The sequence below is a fragment of the Mercenaria mercenaria genome, chromosome 15 (genome assembly GCF_021730395.1).
Source record: "Mercenaria mercenaria strain notata chromosome 15, MADL_Memer_1, whole genome shotgun sequence".
NCBI classification, from domain to species: Eukaryota; Metazoa; Mollusca; class Bivalvia; order Venerida; family Veneridae; genus Mercenaria; species Mercenaria mercenaria.
The window spans coordinates 37,563,165-37,582,700 of record NC_069375.1 but is presented as its reverse complement, the minus strand read 5'-3'; the positions used below and the strand labels follow the sequence as shown (position 1 = coordinate 37,582,700).

The 19,536-nt window shown below is 34.3% G+C and overlaps 1 protein-coding gene across 1 annotated transcript; it reads right to left on the bottom strand.

The window, feature by feature from the left end:
- Positions 1–5,253: 5,253 nt before the first annotated feature.
- Positions 5,254–7,654, bottom strand: LOC128549034 (cholecystokinin receptor type A-like). Its single transcript, XM_053525041.1, has one exon. The coding sequence runs from the start codon at positions 7,435–7,437 to the stop codon at positions 6,217–6,219; it is 1,221 nt and encodes a 406-aa protein (XP_053381016.1). The 5' UTR covers positions 7,438–7,654; the 3' UTR covers positions 5,254–6,216.
- Positions 7,655–19,536: the final 11,882 nt, after the last annotated feature.

Sequence of the window (19,536 nt, the reverse complement as noted above, 5' to 3'; positions counted from 1 at the left end):
TATTCATATGACTGAGTTATGATATTACGTTTTATTTTGTCTTGGCCCCAAGACCACAAATATTTGAAAAACATATTTTGAATTGTCTTGACAATTTCATCACTAGGGTTTGGTAGACTCATAATGAGGTGGTTTATTTGTGGTAATGCATAAGTCGTTATCACCACAGTTTTGCCAATTGGAGTGATTTTTCTTTTTGACCACTGAATAAATAATCTCTTAATTTCTTCAATTTTCAACAAATAATTAGTTTCAATAATGTTATTCAGGTCAACAGTGAAAATAACTCCAAGTAACTTAAAAGATTCTGATTCCCACCCACTGTAAATTCAGTTCAGGACAAATGCTTAAGTTGCTTTTTTTCATTGAACCAATCCATATAGCTTTAGTTTTTTCTACATTGATTTTAAGACCTGAAAGTTTAGCATAAACATTTAAAGTTTGCATGGTATTTTTCAAAGACTTTTCAGTTCCATCTAACATTATAGAAGTGTCATCAGCATATTGGGATAGTAAAAATTCGACGTTGTTTAATCTGATATCTGATTCCTTTAATATTTTCATTCTGTTTAATTAAAATTGCTAATATCTCAGCACAAAGTATAAAAATATAAGGGGAAAGGGGATCTCCCTGACGGCAGCCACGTTGGACCCTGAACCAATCTGATAAATGCCCATTAATGGTTACACTTGATACAATATCAGTATAAAATAATTTAATCCATTTTATAAAATTTTCTCCAAAATTGAAAAATCTTAGGACCTTGTACATAAATGTCCAAGAAATTGAGTCAAAAGCCGTTGAGAAGTCAATTAGCAAGAACATTCCTGGTAACTGGTGTTCTTCTGTAAATTGCATAACATAGCAAGAGCATTCCTGGTAACTGGTGTTCTTCTGTATATTGCATAACATCATACACTAACCTTATATTATTACCCATATACCTTCCTGATAAAAAGCCAGTTTGATATTCGCTTATGAGTTTACCTAATTTCTATTTTCAAACGTTGGGCATGCTGCCTGAAGCAATTTTATAAGATAAAATTTAGCAAGGAAATGGGCCGCCAATTTTTATATATCGTTTATCTTTATCACCTTTTGGTATGCAAGTTATGACCCCTTGTTTGAAAGAAACAGATAATTCTCCAGTGTCCAGAGACTGATTAATAGACCGTACCAGAAAATGACCTATATCTTTCCAGAAGAATTTAAAAAAGGCTGCAGTAAAACCACTAGTTCCTGGTGAGGAATCATTAGACATTTTCTTTAGACTGGCCAACTTGTCAGTGTAACTTAAATATCCTTCTAAGCTTTCTTTCTCATGTTCACTTAATATAGGTATGTTATCATTTAACAAAATGTTGTTTAAATCAATGTTTTCAGTGTGTCTGTATGAATACAAATTTTTATAGTGTTTAACTGCTTCGTTCATAATTTCGTTTTGGCTAGATAGTAAAGTACCGGATGATAAAAACAGACAGTTCATTATTTTTGAAATATAATTCCTATTCTCTAGATTACAGAAATATTTAGTAGGCTTTTCTCCATCTGAAACCCATTTTGCTCTTGATCTTATAAAGACTCCCTGCATTATTTTTTATCTTAATTCAGTCAATTCAGCTTTTTTTGTCTCCAGTAATTATAATCATGTTATTTTGCTTCTCTATTTGGCTTATTTCACTTATTACAAATGTCTTGTCTTTTATTGTCCTGTTTCTTTTATATGCAGAATAAAAAATAGTTTTGCCTCTTATCTCCCTTAAAAATGTCTCAAAAAATAATTTATCATCAATATTCAATCTTATGATTTCATTGCTTATTTCTTCTAATCCCAGCGGGCATGCGACGTCGAAACGACGTCGGTTCTAAGTTGTTATTAGGTCGCGACGTCGACAAGCAAAATACAACGTCTTCCCGACGCCGAAAGTGCGACATCGGTACGACGTCAGGTTTCGACGTTGTATCGACGTTGAATTTTGGCCGAAATTGTAATTGTTGCAAGTGGACCTGGTTAACGTTTTACAATAAAATTTAGTCATTTTCTTAATTAATAAATTAATCGGAAATGGATAAAAGATGCATCGCAATTTCTCCAGGAACTGCATTTACTAGTTTACCTCCCTTGATAAAGTATGAGTCACCACTAGGAGACGACTTTTCTGAAGTAAACATTGTACTTTTTTTTCATCTTTTTTAAATTAGATATTTTTTAAACTCATTTTTATCATGAATTAAACTTAAATGAATTACAAAAAGTTTAAAAATATGAAAAAAAAAAACTTTTTTAACTTAACGCGCCAAAAACCCACGTGCTATATTCATTTCGGGGTTTCGACGTCTAAAAAACTTACATTTTCAACCAAAACACAACGTCGAATCGACGTCCGTATCCGACGTCGAATGCCCCACTGGGAATGGTTCATTAGAATCCTGTGTTTCTTGTGCATACCTTACTTTAATTTCTTGTATCAAGTTTTTAATTTGTGTTACATATTCAGCATCTCGGAATAAAGATTTATTAAATTTCCAATATAATTTACCCTTTATAAATTTTCCAAACTCAATACTTAATAAAATCATTGAATGATCAGATATATAGCCAGGTGTAATTTCTACATGATTCAGATCAGTTAACAAATTCCAAAAAACAAGGAAAACATCTAGTCTAGTCTTTTTTCAGGATTCCTCTAAAACCATGTATATTGTTTTTCTTCAATATTTTGTTCTCTCCAACAGTCAATTAAATTATACTCTTCTGTTATTTGGAGAACAACTTCACGGGCTTTAGGGTTATTAATATTCAAGTAATAAAAGCAATCTATATTTGGGTCTAAAACCAAATTCCAGTCACCAACAATTATAAATGGGTTCTCCAGTTGTGCAATTTTGTCTTTTATATAAGAATAAAAACCTGGGTCATCTGTATTCGGGCCATAAAGGCAAATCATGGTAAAGTTACTATTAGCTAAAATGCATGTAAAATGATCAAGTTACCATTTTGATCTTTTTCCATACTCTTAAATTTAAACTCAAAGTTATTATTTATAAGTATCGCAACTCCTCTAGACTGACTGCTAAGGTTACTGAAATAACACTCGTAACCCCATTGTGCACGAATATATATCGCTTCTTTATCTGTAAAATGTGTATCTTGTATAAAATATATATTATGTTTGTTCCTTTTAAAGTAATTAAAAACATCCCGTCTTTTCCTACTATCCCCTAACCCTTGTACATTCATTGAAACAAATGTTATAGATTCAGTCATGGTTTAAACATGTATTCTACATGGAAAATGTATTAAAAAGTATAATATCAATTTCTTTTGAATCTGAACCCGAGTTTTTCAGTGCTGCACTTGAAAAAAAAATTTCAAAGATAAAACAAAACAAAAAAATGACCAATTAAGCAAAGTTTCTATTTGTGTTTGCTTTAGCTGTTGAAGGCTGTGTTAATTACGTAAGTATTGAGTCGAGGAAAAAAGACTCTAACATAATAAAAAAACATTTACCAAGATAATAGCACTAATAAAAAGTAATATATGTAGTTCTAAATGTGTAAGAGAGAAAAAGATAATGAGTACTAAACCCCATTGTCAATTCATCGCATGTGCTAACTGTACTATTAGAAATAAATTGTTATTACATCTCGCACATTGAACTATTCAAATACAGTTAATACATCAAACAAACATTGTACAAATAACATGTAGTAGTGTTTTTTCATGTAACTTTCGTTTTTTTACTGGTTTGGCCGCTTATGATGTGGATAATTAACTTGTTGTGTACATGTACGCCGCTTAAACCAAAAACAAACTTGTATGATATATTAAAACAAAGTTATGGTGTAATGTCCTTTATTCTTTACTATTGCGGCTACATTGATTTAATTTACCTTTCAACTAATCTAACTTACGTCGTTTATTTTATATAATATATATACAAAATCAAAATAACCTGTTTCTCTATTAATAGAATCATTGACAAAACCGAGGCGAAAAACAAAAACTAACCAATCAGCTTCCGCTTATCTCGACAGTGCGTACTTCAATAACCGAGACAGCTAATTTGCATAAATAAATAAATAAAAGCACGTGTTACACACGGCGTCGGTATTTGACAGTTAACAGCAAAGAGAGTGACTTTTTATACCGTTTTTTATATTCATACTCTAAATATAACATTTTTTTTTATTAAATGAACTTTAGCATGTTCCAAATGTGCCGAATTCAGTGTCGAAAACAACAACTTTGCTATAAAAAAAAAACTAAAACAGAAAAAACACCTATACATATTACATGTACTGTTAGTTGACAGTCAAAAACAATAACATTTCATACCGTTTTTAACACTTTCTATAGATATATCATACTTTTGATTTTTAAATCAAGATGTGCTATCAAAATCATGATGCTAACAATGATCTATCCAGGTTAACGTACATGTCTATTTTCATTTTCTTCCCATTTGTTAACAGGGCAATTATCTTCCCCTCGTCAGACCAGCAGTTGGCAACTTCTTCTTTTGATGTCAGGAGGTCAAGGTCAGGTGAGAGAGGTGGTTGAACATTATTTACCTCTCGAAAAATTCTGGATTTATTAAAACAGCTGAAAACTTAATAAATTTAAAACTAATGTACATTCTTGATAACTTTAGTTACAACACTTCTAAAATTTGAAACTTGAAGGCTGTTTTTAACGATGATGTATAGACAATAGAGTCGGACAAAGGATTTTCAATACCACGTGGTCATTTAGTGAGCGGTCACTTCAATAAAACCGGTTAAGCGACGGATAAACATCAATAGAGTGATAGTAGTTGGACATATTTGAGTTTCTGTAACTGTGTAACTATGCATTTAAGACGTGGAAACAGAAGTGAATCTTTAGGTGGGTCTTCTGTTAATACAGAATTAAGTAAAAAAAGAAAATAAAAGTGACAGATTACGGAAGGAGAGTGAGAAAACTGACAAGCAAGCTATAATTGATGAATTGATGTCTCAACGGACAAAAGGAGATATGAAAGCGTGTAATTCAGATGTTCAGGACAATCAGGATGAAGATTCAGGGTTAAACTTGAAGGTTCTGATGAAAATAGTGACAAGATTAGAAGAGAAAGTTAATGAGCTTGCCTCAAAATTTATTTAGTTTTCATGTTGGACAGAAGTTGCCCAGGGTATGTGACAATATTTCTCCAAGGTATTCTAGAAGTTCAACAGGGTTTGCGACAAATTACAGAAGATCTCGAGGGTAGATGATATAATATCCAGGCTTTACTTTTATAGACTCATTCCCAGGACATACGAAGGATTCAATTCGTTTATAAATTGACATGAGTCCCACAATGCGTGGGCAGGATCAGCAATATATATGTACATACACAATTGTTTTTATATAACATATACATATATAAACATTTGTCAGATCTGGAGCATATTAGTACCACGAAATCAATAATTGATTAGACCTGCTACAGGCCATACTAAAATAGTTGAGATGTGCAAAGACAAAGAGAAATTCTTTGAATATTAACAACCAACACAAACTTGTATTTAGTAAATGACTAATTCTGATGATGCGAGTTATGATCTAAAATGGTTCATAATCCTTTTACAAAATATACTTAGTTTTTTCAGTAGTTTAAAATTGCTTGATGTGATTAAGTTATTAAAATAAATTTGAACATACTTGGTCTTGTTCTTGTATATCTATCAATGTATCGAATTCTATCGTCATCAAATAATGGAATTCAAAACCATGTCATTTTACACAGCTAATAACAAAGTAGTTTTAAACATGTTTTAGATAATAGCAACCCTCCTTTAGTGTAACATCGACTCCATATGAATAAAGAACTAATTTATTCGTTTTTTTTGTGCTTGTATACATTTTTGCAGTTTTCATAACGGAAATAGATAGACAGAATAATGTGTGAACTTTCTCAGTATTTGATTTATGGGAATTTTAATGAATGGTCGTAAAATATATAAATTAAAATTATAGTATTTACAAAAGTAAGGAAAAAAACCGTTGAAGTTGGTATAATCCTTTCCATGGCTATATGAACAAATAGTAACGCATGTCATCAACACATTCTCAGATGCTTCTCTGAATATAGAAGCTACAAGTTAAATGTTTCATGTTGTAGAATAACTATATAAATGCACGAGATTTCAAACCTTCCTCGTCGTTCAAAACAGGTATAAGTAACAATGTTTCAGTGTGACCGTTTGGACACGTTCGGCTTGACCCACATGTCTTTTTGCTTTTTATGTACGTATGACAAAAGTCCGGAACGAAATCTTGGGTCCATAAATCCGTATAAGATCGGATTTACAACACAGTTGATAAAATATAAACGCAGGAAAAAGAAAAATACTACTTTCGTTGAATTTGACATTTCATTTAGAATACTGGGAGGCTGTGCCACCAGACTTATGAGAATTACATAAACCACCATAGTAACTACGAAAACTGACGTCAGCACCAACATTATAATTGTTTTCCGCTTCCTGTACGATCCTGACTGTATAACATGTTTAAGTCTGGTGTTTTCTGGATGGATTCCCTTTAAATGGTCAGAGTTGTTATGTTTTGCATCTGTATCATCAGACGATTCTATGTTAGTCTGTACTGTTGTACTGCAGGGTTCTGCAGACGAATCATCTGTTTGTTCATGTATATCCGACGTCGAATTAAATGAAGTTACTGTTGTTGAAGCTGTTGAAGACATTGAGTATTTCTTTACCGTTTGTGCTTCTATCAACTTGCGACCGAAAAATTTACGCGCTGTCAAAAAGTTCAACGTCCCGGCGACAAATATCATAGAACCTACCGGAAGAAAATAGACGCTTCCAATGTAAACAAGTGGATAAATAGTTTCTGCGTATTTACCAGATGTTTCGCAAACAGAGACGGTAACTTTCCATCCATTGTATTCGTGAATGTATTCCTGTATGCCCCAAAAGAAAAGGACAGGAACAGACACAAATAAGGACAAGATTAATACACCACAACTTAATTTCAAAGCATGGGCAGGCTGAATTTGCCACTTGAGAGGTCGACATATTTTCCGGTATCTGTCAATTGCTAACACGAGCAGAATGGACGCTGAGCCCCATGCAGTGAAAACATTGAAGTAAGATTTAACTTTACAAATCCATCCGTATTTGTAATCATACCAGTTTAACTGTGAAAATATTTCTCCAGGAAGTGTTGTACAGCAACTTACGAAGTCCAAAGCAGCCATTGATAACACGAAGTAACGAAAATTAGTACGCTTATACCGAAAGGAATACACTATCAGAATTAAAATGTTTCCAAAGAATCCGAAAAATTGTTCCACCCCAATGAAAATAGTCACCGGAAGTACAGCATGCGTCATGTTTTTGTTCAGCTCTTCTCTCATACCGGATGTATTTAGTTGTTCCTTATCCATGTTTAGAATGTATGTACACTATTTTCTATTTTTATCGAACTGAGATCTGCCACGCTTATTCTTATTATAGAATAAGACTCTCTGCTTTACTCCAGCAAAATGACTCGTGATGAGTAATGTAATCCACCTCCGATCAAAAGCCCTCTGATATTATACAAGGACGAGCAGCTAGGTTTTACGACTATTTGTGCATATATCAAAATGTCATTGAAATATAATTCACGAATCCGGATACATTTATCCCAGCTAGGTTTTTCAATAGATAAGAATGCGCGGATCCAGAGGGGGTCCGGACACCCCCGACACTTGGAAAATCCTAAAACAAAGGATAGAAGAGAAGAAGGAAGGAAAATGGTTTTTCGAAAAGGCAACATTAGGACCGCATTCAAAATGATTGTGGCTGCTGCTACATACGACCCCGACGTCATTCATATTTATGTTTATTATCTAAAAGAAACAAAGAATTTTACCTTCATGAAAACTTAATTTTATTATTTTTCCCAATTTTAACAAGTGAGCTCATAAAAAATGTCACAGAATGCTGGAAATGAAGCGCTGAATATCAAAATTTTCCGTGGGGCCATGCCCCAGACCCCTCTAACTGGTCGTCTACTTTTCTATTTCAGCCTATTATTGACAACCATATACTTATAAATGGCTAACATCCACAATAAACACATCAAATTATTTAGTGTATCATGTGTATAAAGACACATGTTTGTAATAATAAGGGTCCGGTCGGACCTCCTCCTCGGACAATTGGCTGGGTCTGCACATGCCATGTATTTACCGTTTAAATGCGTTCATGTGTCACCGTGTGTTTTCTTATAAAGATTTTTTTTAATATTATGAGATATATGTTTGCAAATTGTATAATTTACAACTATGAATTACGATATATCCGGATTGAAGATGGTTTTTATAAACAACTGAATGTTTATTTACTTCCTTTTCCTGTAATAATCACCATAAATTTGAATTACAAAACTTTACAGATAACAAATATTGAATGGAGCCTATAACGCAACAAAGTGCACTGCCGTAGCAAGCGACTAAATTGTACCGAGGCAAATATAGATAAATGTTCCGTATTAAACAGGAAAAATAGTCCTCCTACATTTCTACAAAACGTTAATTTTTGAACGCTATTTTTTATTAAGACGTGTAACGTTTCTTGTAGCAATGAAATACATTATTAACGTACTTTTCAATAGGCGATTTAACGAAGTTTCCGACCGATTAGTCAAAAGTAAAATCATAACACTTAGTTACAACATGAGGGAAAACCATATCAAGACCAATGTTTTCGCATCAGAATTTTAAAATAAACACACGCACACGCACACGCACACACACGCACACACACACACACACACAAACACTTAAGTTATGAAGAAGAGATTGGACTTTACAAAATTTCTATGTTTAGAATGGAAATGATTCTGGAAATATTGTAATTAGAATTACACAACTTGTCACACGAATGAACATTGTCACCATGAGTAAGTACAGCAAATTTCAATTGAATATCTCATGTAGATAAAAAGAGAATATTGGACTTTGTAAAAACATTAACCAGCACAGACGCCAACGCCGTAGTGAGCGCAACAGCCTCTCATTTGCTAAAAAGGAAATACTAGTCAATAGAGAAGTTCATCCAAGCCTTTTCTGATACGTTGACGAAAATAGGAAACACGAGGGGTGTCTCTAAAATACTGGTGCATGGTTGAAGATATATTTACACTTGTTTGCTCCGCGAAGTACCCATTAGCCAAACTGCATGTTTTAAGTGAGAAATGTGCAATTGAAATGGGTTAGTATGTTTTACTTTTCAATAACATTTTTGGGTCGGGGCTTTGCTCCGACTCAATGGAATTAAAGACGGAAAATGAAAAGCCGCTACACATGTTAGTGCAAAACGGCAAATTATATATTTTTCATCCTCTGAAAAATAAGTGCAGCTACAACAAAGCGCATGCATAATGCCTATTTACGGCTATTTGTAGAATGCAATCGCCAGTGACGTCATCAGTATATGTTATTTGTACCGTGTGACACAACAAACACGATGGCTTCTGAGAAGCTGTTCTCAATAAAAATTGATGGAAACTTAGTTCCAAGGGCGAAGTTTCGCTCAAATGATATAAATGAGCATTCAGTATTTGAGCTGAAACGTTGGCTTGAATGCCGTGGATTATCTACCAGATGAAATAAACCAGAAATTACAGTAGAAAAGGTTCGTAAAGTATAATGTCGCTCTGCAACTTGATTCAGCCTGAATCCGTTACTTTTAATTGCAGCATCGAATGCTCGCTTTCACCTTTTAAACTTAGCTTATTTTGTTACATGTATATCTTAAATACTTTATAATTTTTAAGACAGGAAAGTGCGTAGGCTGGAAATTATACACTGTTTTTAAAGTGCAAGTACCATGTAGCCTACTGACTACTGTATTTGAATGGGACTAAAATTTCATTTGCATTTTTATTGAATGGCTGCGTAATCTCTCTAAAGTAGCTACGGAAATCTTCCTTTTTCTAGTAGATAAACAATTCCTATTAAGTTTAAAATTAATCAAATATATGTAGCAGAAAAAATGTTTTGCACATGTGTTTTGTGTCAAAATCTAGGACATGACTTTAACACCCTATAAATCTTCATCACTAAGCTTTATGATCAAAAGCACAATTGATTTGTCATTCATACACATATGTAGCGGTTCTAGTATCGGGTGGCCTCAGTAGTTCAGTTGGTAGAGCGTAAGCACGGTAAGCCGAAGGTCCAAGGTTCGAGTCCTGGTCGAGGCTGCACAATGTTTCTTGAGACTGTTACATTTGGAGGTTTTACTGAGATATTTACCCTTGGAGCCCATTGGGGGGGGGGGGGGGGGGGCGGGCAAAGCAGTTTGACTGGGGTGTGCATCTGAATTCGGTTAACAGTCTGCGTCAGACATTGGCAGAGTGCCAATGTCTCGCAATAAGAGGGAAGGTGTGTAGCGTTTCTCATATCTGGTGGCCTCTGTAGCTCAATTGGAAGAGCGTAGGCACGGTCTAAAATACTAAAAGTATAAGTTAAACTTTATTATTCTAATCCTTTGTTCCCGGTGGCAGTAACAAATGCGAAATGAATGTTGTTACCGCTTTTGTTACCTGTACATATGTTTTTATTTGGTGTCAAGCAAAATTGAACCATTTGACCGAACATGTTATTGATGAAAAATAGGAGCTCAGAACCTCAGTTATAATGTACATACTTATACAGAATTCCATAATAATAAGTTTCAAATAATGTTACTGATTTCCTATGAAAAGTGTAACTTAATTAACTACTTGTCAATTTTATTATTTCAGGTGTTTGGAGTGTATACCAGTAATAATGTTGGAAGTTTTAAGACAGGCATTGTCATTTCTGTTGACAAGGGAAGCAGAAAGTACGAGACATTTAACAGACTGTGAGAAAGGAGTCCAAAGACCATTCCAGTTCTTCCAATAACAGCCTGGATGATACTCACAAGCGCTTTTGTTATTGATTGATATACGAAAATGCTATTAAATCCGCAAAAGTGACTGGAGTTCCATAAACGCTTTTTAAATATGAAAAAAATGTACTACATGTATAACTTTAATGTACTACGTAAAATAACTGCATTTAACAGCATTTTACTTGTTTTTATAGACCAAGATAAAAAGTTAATTATTTTGAAATATAAAACAAGTACTAATACAGATGCTAAGACTTAGGACAAAAAGATGTAATTAATTTGCTGGAAGCCGCCATATTGGAATAAAGCTTTAACTAAGTGTTGTATTGTCATACTACCGGGCATAATTTGCAATGCCGCGCTGTCGCAAGTTTGGCAAAAATCTTTTAAAAGATGAATTTCATTTACAAGCAGATTCTTAGTTTTCTTCACAGAAGTGATTTTTATTTAGCAAAGTCGGTCTAGCGCTATTTCTGTTTTCTGAAATAGTTACTCCTTATCATCACCCACATCACATGGCTCTGTTTTAGCTCGACTGTACAAAGTATATTGAGAGTTATCATACTTACCACGGCGTCGGCGTCTTTCTGCGTCCCCACCTTGGTTAAAGTTTTTATACACTTTCACATTTTTCTCCTTATCTCTGTAATTACTTGATGGATTAGCTCAACTTAGAATAGTTATTCCACATCATCACCCACATCATATGACACAAGGGTCACATCTCTCACACCAATATTTCATGAATTACCCCCCCCCCCCCCTTTTACTTAGAATTTCAGGTTAAAGGTTTGATACACTTGCATCTATCTCGGTTATTCCTAAATGAATTTGATTCAAACTGAAAGTAGTTATTCCACATCATCTCCCACATCATATGACACTAGGCCCATAACATAGGTACCAATATAATTGCCAATATTTAATGAATTATCCACCCCCTCCCCTTTTACTTTACCCACATCATATGACACAAGGGGCATAACTCTGGCCCCATTTTATGCATGAATTATGCCCCCTTTTACTTAGAATTTAAAATCAATTTTGATGCATTTTCACTATATCTCATTTATTACGAAATCATTTGATTCAAACTTGAAGTAGTTGTTCTACATCATCACCCACATTATAGGTCACAAGGTGCATAACTCTTGCACCAATATTTTATGAATTATGTCCTCTTAATGCTTAGAATTATACTTATATAGTGTTTTGATACATTTTATCTTTACCTCTCTTATTACTTAATATTTGTGACACAAACTCAAGCTATTGTGCAATATCTTCATCCACAGTTGGAGTCATTAAACACTCCAGTGACATCTCAAGTTTCCTCAGATGTGTCCAGTTTCCCTATCCAGCATCGAACTAGTCGAGCGCGCTGTCTCCTGTGACAGCTCTTGTTAGCTGTCGTAACGGTCACTGCAAGTGAATAGTCTTAATCCGGAACTGGGTTTTCCAAAATCAGTGTTTTCCCAAATCAGTGTAGGTACACATATCACGGATTTGTTATGTAAAATATTAGAGTTTAAACTTTAATACTCAAATATTTCTTTGCATTGACAAGCCAGACTGATACTATTTACTAAAGACAGATACGTTAAAGTCATTATGTATAGGATTCATACAATAAGGTTGAATTTGTGTCCGTGTGTGAGTTTAATAATGACATATTTCAAAGCTACAGAGTACAATCTATTTATACAGACTGGTTTGTTTGTACCCACAGCGCATGCATGAATCTTAGAAATACCAGACGTAAACCGATTTTCGGAGTAAATCTATTCTGCAGTGTTATAAATACAGCTGAATAGCCCCGACCCATCAGTACTCTCAGTGCTTTGATTCTCATTGTACTTTAGGGTAGGTTATTACATGTACACGGCACCTTCTTCCTGGTCTGGTGACAGCGTTTTCAAAGAAAATAAAATATTTCTGCGTTCTCTAGACAAAGCATCACGCAAATTTTACATGGTGTTTACGAAGGAGAAAAAACGGGACATTTGGTGTACATAATACTAAATGTTTCACGGGTTGAAATCATCTTGTAGCATTTTGACCACTTACTTTTCCCCCAGTGTTTTTATCAATCTTATGCCGTACCAGAAGACGATTCGTCAGACGCTGATGCGGTTATGGATCGTTTCGTTGGCGTGATCTTTATCAATAAAGCAAAATCTATCCGCCAGTTGACCCGAAATGATACTCGGATACTCTTTACGTGAATGACTCGCTGCAGGTTGACGCTGTCTTATGAATATTGAAACCGTCTGGTGTAAAACGAAGGAAGTTATAGTTTTTGTTCGAGGAATAGGTCTGCATGGTGCTTATAGACTTGGAAGGGGATGTGTGAACCGAGCGAGCGTAGCAATCGAAGTTTTCAAATCACTTCACAGGTCTATTAACACCATGCAGACCTATTCCTAGAATGATACTGACTTACCCACATGCTCCTTTGTTTTAAATAGCCCAGGTTTGTTTCGGGTTTGTAAAACTTTTGTTTTAAGTACGTATACATAAATATAGGAAAAACATCAAGTGCTTGAAATGGTCGGACACAAGAGCTTCGACTATTTCGATGCTGGACAGTGAAACTGGGCACATCTGAGGAAGCTGGAGCTGTCACTGGAGTGTTTAATGACACCAATGTAGATATAGCTTAAGTCTGTGTCAAAAGTACAAAGTGATAATAGAGATTATGATAAAGTGTATCAAAACATTGAATAAGTGTAAAACGGACATAATTCATGGAAACTTTCTGCAAGAGTTATGCATCATGTGTCATATTATTTGATTCATAATTCGAAATAACTATTTTAAGTTTGAATCGAATCTATTTGGTCATAACTGAGATAGAATGTAAGTGCATCACAACTTGAACCTGAAACTCTAGTAAGTAAAAAGAGGGCATAACTCATAACATATTAGTGCTGGCATTGTGGAGGTGGCAAAATTCACGAAATATTGGTGCAAGAGTTATGGCACTTGTATCATACGATGAGCGGGCTGATGTGAAAAATACTGTTTTAAGTTTGAATGAAACCCATTTGGAATTATTTGAATGAAAGTGAAAGTGCATCAAAGCTTTAACCTGAAATTTTAAGAAAAAAGGGAGATAATTCATAAAATATTGGTGCAAGAGGAGAAGTTTGCAACCTTGAACAGATTTAGACCTGACAGTATATTGGGATATTTTTTAAATGTCACCAGATGCTTACGAGACTTGCTCATGTTCGTCAGATACATCTGTATGATTGTAATATGCAGACAATTGCTGACCAATACTAATATAATCTTGTCAAAGCCCCATGTGTATGTGGGTTAGCAATGTTTGTCCAAACATCCTTTCGTAAAACGGTTTTGTCAGGATATGACATAGATGTCATTTTATCACAGTTTTTGAACATCTTTAAGTAACTGTAGGTTTATTCGTTTGCTATATTGTTTATATGTACATGTATTTATATAGATTAATTAATATATTATAACAAGATCGTCTAAACCACGTGACATATAAATCACTCAATCTCTTGTTTGTTTTAGCAAAATAATCTAATCACATGCCTTACCTCGATTGGAGTATAAATCGGTGTGTATGTGGGGGTAGGGGGTGGGGCTTTGTGTCTGAATAGTTAAGGTCGCTGACTTCGAATCCCTTGCCCCTCATCGATTGGTTCGGGCCTCAGTTGGGACATTGAATTCTTCATGTATGTGAGGAAGGAACTCAGATGGCATATGGAAGGTCGGTGGTTCAACCGAGGAGCCTGCCCTTGATGAAACAAATGCACAGAGGGGCTCCCGGGGGTCTTCCTCTACCCTCGAAGCTGGAAAGTCGCCATATGACATATAATTGTGTCGGTGCGACATTAAACCCAACAAAAGAAACATATATACCGGGGTAATATAAGAACAATAGAAAGGTACAAAAGTTGGATAACTTTTTTACTTACTTTGTAAGATATAAAGAATCAACAATATAGTTAGATTATTCCGAAGTTGACATGAACGAACGCAGAATAGATAAAAATGTTCACGGGTGATAAATAGATATTAGCAGTTTTCTAGAGATACTGAAAATTTTGAGTTTTTTGTTTAGGGTTTAACGCCGTTTTTTAACAGTATTTCAGTTATGTAACAACCGGGAATTTTTTTTGGAAAACTCGGAAAGTACTGAAGGTTTATTGTTGTTGTTGTTGTCACTTTCGCTTGATCACGTGTCAAAAAGGTTGATAATGCTTTTGATAGTCAAAATATCTCCTTCTCGGGTAATGGGATTTATCATTGTGAGGTATAATTACATAGAATATTACAACGTGATATAAGTAATTATGTGTAAAAATGTACTAGTCACATGTATATTACACATGTTACGTAAGTAATTATATTTACGTGAGTTTTCATATTAAATATTTATTTTTACACAAAAGTATATTTATCAAGTTATATAAGTTATTATTATTTGCTATTTACAACAGAAGAGAGAAAATTGCGTTTAATGAATCTTAACTTGGACATAATACTTTCGTATAGGGAAAAATGTCCCAAGCGTTATAACAAGCTTTTGTAATGCAATATAATTATGATGTTTAATATTTCTGTACAATTATTCAAAGCATTTGAGAGGGATGAATTGAATTTGCACAATATTTTATTTGTCCTTTCACAATTCAGGTGCAAATTTGAACGCTTCCCTGTAATATAATAGTGTAACCCTACCTGCCTAAAAGGTGCCATGTCTAATTATTTGTACCGTTGTTGTCTCCTAATGTTTATTCAGTGTCATTTTTGAAATAATCACACTGATGTTATATGAAAGTGTTAGTTAAAAGTAAAGTAAAATGAATTCCATTACCTACAAGACACAAGGTTGGACATGGGGGTGTTGGGGGGGGGGGGGGGGAGCAGCGCACCACACCCCGATTGTAAAGGTGGGAGTTTGTATATGGTTTGGGACCCCCATCGCAACTTTTGACCTAAAAAAAGAGAATTTTCTTATAAATAACAAATAATAGTAAAGGAAAAAAAGGATAAGATGTGATGCTTATTGTCAATAAGCGGAAAAACGTTTAAGGTCAACTTTTCGTAGAATAGGTAGAGCTACTGGACTCGCCCGTGCGTCGGCGTTGGTGTCGGAGTTGGTGTCGGCGTCCCAATTTGATTAAGACTTTTGTATGTAAACTGTACAGTATTTCAGTAACCATTGAAACTTCACACGGCTATTTACTGTGATAAACCGACTAACATTGCACATGTTTCATAACTCTATTTTGCTTTTTTACAAAATTATGCCCCTTTTTGTCTTCGCAGAATTTTTGGTTAAGATTTTGTTTGTAAGCTGATATCTCGGTACATGCAAATGGGAATGGATTGAAACTTCACACAATTTACACACTTTTTCACTGTGATGATCTGCTGACTTTCATTGCACAGGTTTCATACCTCCGTTTTGCTTTGTTACCAAATTAGTACCATTTTCGTCTTTGCAGTTTTTGGTTCAGTTTTTGTATGTAAGCTGGTAAACTTAGGTTTATATTTTCAACCTTTTGCCGACTTGCATGTACATTGTACTAACGGTGTGTCAAACGGCTTCATGGGTTGCATGCCATCAAGGTTTTATTCGTCGCTCCGGATTACACAAAACGGTTTCAAGATGCATTAGACAGTGTCAAATTGTAATGAATCGTTTCAATTTATACTGCACGAACTCATGGTCCGTTAAACGGCTTCACACTGGACTGCATTCCATCATTTTTTATACGCCGCTCCAAATTGCACAAAACGGTTTTAATATGCATTAGACGGCGCCAAGTTTTTAATGAATCGTTTCTTTTTACACTTCACGAACTCATGTTGCGTTAAACGTCTTCACATTGGACTGCATGGCATCAAGCTTTTATACGCCGCTCTGAATTACACAAAGCGATTTTCAATATGCGTTCATTCTAACAAAAACAACTGCTGTTCTTGTCACTTTTCGGGGATGTTTTATCAGGAGAGAAAACGTGTGTTAACAGAGAGATTCTCGCGCTCACTTGCTGTTAAAACACCTTTTTATGCGCGTTCCATAGCAAAGCGTAAACATATTATGGTCCCTAAACGGATAATTCGAAAGGAAATGACGTCAACGTGAAAAAAAAAACAACTCAGATATTCCCGCGCATTTCATGGAAATTTAATGACATTGAGGGATAATGTATTCATATCAGTTTTTCTTCTTCTTTTTCGCGTTTTATGCTAGAATAGCGACTTAGCGCATGTTCATTTCGTGTTCGGGATACGTTTCCTGTTCGGGATACGTTGGTACTCCCGCCCTACGGGCTCGGCCACCAACCAATCCCTCGGAATTCTGCAAATGTTATAACACGAAAAGACATGCGTTATCCCTTCATTAGACAGTGCCAAGTTATTATAAATATTTTCGTTTCACACTAAACGTTTTCATGTTGTTTAAACGGGTTGAACATACATTGAGCTGCATTATATCATATTTTGTTGGATGATTTCATATTACGGTGCATCTCAATAAGTTTTTCAATGGATCGTTTCATGTTTCAATGGACTGCATTGTATTAAATGGTTTCAAAATACAATAAGTTGAATGCAAATATATTGGACGGGATGGAGTTTTACACTAGATGGAAAACTTGTTAAATTTTGTGTAAAAATAATAGTATCCTACACGGTGACGGTGACATGGTCAAGTCAAAAACGTATTTAAAGCTGCTTGTGTATTCTCTGAGCTGTGCAAAATTGCAAATAGCACTAAATTATGTTTAATACGTAGTAGTTTTGGTTATCATGAGATTTTTGACGTTCTGGTCATAAAACTTGAATCATGGCAGATGTTATATGACCAAAATAAATTGGATACAGTCATACTTTAAAATTACTTGATACACCTGTAACCATATTTTAGGCAGAATTTTACTTTGATCAAGTGTCAGATCACAGAAAAAATCCATTTCTTGGCAAAGAAATATTATTTTCAATTAAACATCTCCAATGAAATATTCACTCAAGAAAAATTATATAATTAGAATTCAGCAACTCCATCAAATGAACTTAAACACTCGAATAACATATTAAAATTCGAGTGTGTTTACTATGATAAGGTTTATTATAACGGCAACTTTATCTAAGATGCTGTATTCGACTCTAGTTAATTTTGCCAGGTCTTGATCACACGAGTCGTGAAAGAGCCGAATACAGCTCAGAACAAGCTAGATTACTGCTGCTTAATAAAATACTGAACTGATTATAGAACACGACAGAACAAGTATCAAAAGATGGCTGAAACAATGTTGAAACAAACAACTACTTATACATCAGGAGATGATTAATGAAAACACACCAGGCACAGGTATGATACGGATTCGGATTTCTATCCAGCGCATACGGATTTTTATTTCTGTCAAGTAGTGTTGTTGTTGTTTTTTTTTTTGTGTGAAAACAAAACCGCATTTTAACAACATATTTCAAGGTATTTATAGTCACGCTGCTTCCTATCCAATAAATTGGACTTGGAATTATCAGAAACGTCATGTTTTAACTGTATTGCCCGAAAACGATTTTTTTTTCTCTGGTATTAATTAAGACTGCTAATAATTCTTACGAGTATTAAGTTTGGATTAAATGAAATGACGGCTGCACGAAATTATACCTGAAGTAAATATATTAGTAAGGTTTCCGTGACTGCAGACACTGGTAATCATACCAGCAAATTCTTGCGAGTAGTTCTTACTTCAAGATCATATTTCTTTTTTACATTTGTAATATATATACACCAAATTTTATTTTAACACAAACAAATAAATGCAGGTTTCGTGTTTGTATAACAATAACAAGATTGGAAACGTTTCAAAGACAGTCTACGACAGTTAAGGACATTCCTTTTAAAAAGGCGATGAAAAGGAAAACATTTTAGCAAGGTACTAATTTGTCCGTTTTTTTTTTTTTTTGTTTTTTTTTTAAATAATGTACTATATTGTTTCATACTGTGGACATACTGACCCGACAATGTGTCGATCATTTCGAACGAAATATTTAATCTTTATTTACGATTCATGACAATACCACAGTTCTAAAAAAGTTAATAGCTACGACGTGTTGAAATATACGACGTATAAAAAACCGAAAAGCTGACATTAATCTTGGCTTTTTTAAAGGCCTAAAAACTGCCATAAAAAACAATGATTTTAAAAAATGAAGAGCAAAACACCACTAATTTGTATCTGGTAAAAATGGATTTATTTGAAAAATCAAGTATTATAACAGATCAGATCTGTTATAAACTGATTAATACCAACTTCTCGTTTTTAGATTTTATTATTAATATATTCTCATCCATATACAAATAATAAAAAATCATTTATGGGCAACATGTCGAGTCAGGCAGCTGTCAAAAGGACTGAGATTTGCACAGGACACTTTAAGTCAACACAAAGATCCTTATCAGTAGATATAGGTCATAATACACCTCAAAAGTGGATGTAACATGCATGTTGTACTACAAAAAGTGGTCTTTATTTTTCCCTACAACCAGTAATATAAAAGTTACAATATAAGCTATTATAGTAACAACAAAGGGAAGTAATTCTAGCTTCTTGCATATGGCACTC

Excerpts from the sequence above, each read along its gene's own strand:
- LOC128549034 (XM_053525041.1), bottom strand. The coding sequence starts at position 7,437 with ATGGATAAGGAACAACTAAATACATCCGGTATGAGAGAAGAGCTGAAC.